This window comes from Trichinella spiralis, assembly GCF_000181795.1.
Source record: "Trichinella spiralis strain ISS 195 chromosome Unknown Scfld6731, whole genome shotgun sequence".
In the NCBI taxonomy this organism is placed as follows: Eukaryota; Metazoa; Nematoda; class Enoplea; order Trichinellida; family Trichinellidae; genus Trichinella; species Trichinella spiralis.
Window position 1 is genome coordinate 1097 of NW_003533670.1, and position 744 is coordinate 1840.

The 744-nt window shown below is 28.0% G+C and overlaps 1 protein-coding gene across 1 annotated transcript; it reads right to left on the minus strand.

Moving 5' to 3' along the window:
* Positions 1-322: 322 nt before the first annotated feature.
* Positions 323-653, minus strand: Tsp_12882a (conserved hypothetical protein; the record flags this gene model as incomplete). Its single annotated transcript, XM_003366008.1, has 2 exons — positions 323-412; positions 501-653. Coding segments are annotated over 2 exons (243 nt in total), but the record flags the coding sequence as incomplete, so codon positions are not given.
* Between the last annotated feature and the right edge of the window lie 91 nt (positions 654-744).

Consider the following 744-nt stretch of genomic DNA (forward strand, 5'->3'; position numbering starts at 1 on the left):
AAAAAGAAACAAGTAATAAATAAATATACAAAGGGGAATGAAACAGAAAATGGAAAAAAAAATAAGCAAATAAAAGCTGAAATTGAAGAGTAAAAAAGTTGAATTAAAATTCAAAGCAAACGCGCAATGCTGTGAAGAGAAAAGACGACGATGATGACGATGTTGCAAGAGGAAAAGAGGAATACTTTTTTCCTAGAGCAGAAGTAGTAGTTATATATATATATATATATATATATATATATATATATATATATATATTAACTTTTAAACATTTCAAACAAAAAAATTCGTTAATCTTTTTTTAAAATTATTGTGAGTATTATTATTCAAGCAGTTTTTGATTATTTTTTGAAATGTACACACACTTTTTAATAAAATCATCCATCATTTGAACTGAACAAAAATTATGCAACTAAAAAATTGCTAGTTTTTATTTTCAAAATAAAATTGCACATCCGTATATATTTCAGAATTGGTTTTGTCAAAATTGGAAAACTTACACGCCTGCTCGCTTTGGGCAAAAGCGGCCTGGCAAACCGCTGCTTCTCTTTAGCAATATAAGTTGGACATCGTTCCAACAATTTTTCCATAGCTGCGTTGCGACACTTGACGTTATTATGCTTGTACAATGTAGCCAAAGTGGCCACGATAACCTGAATAAAATGAATAAACTTTAAATTTTAATGAATAATCAAAAAAAAGAAAATAAAACAAGCTACTACTTGAATTCTTTTCGGCAATTGA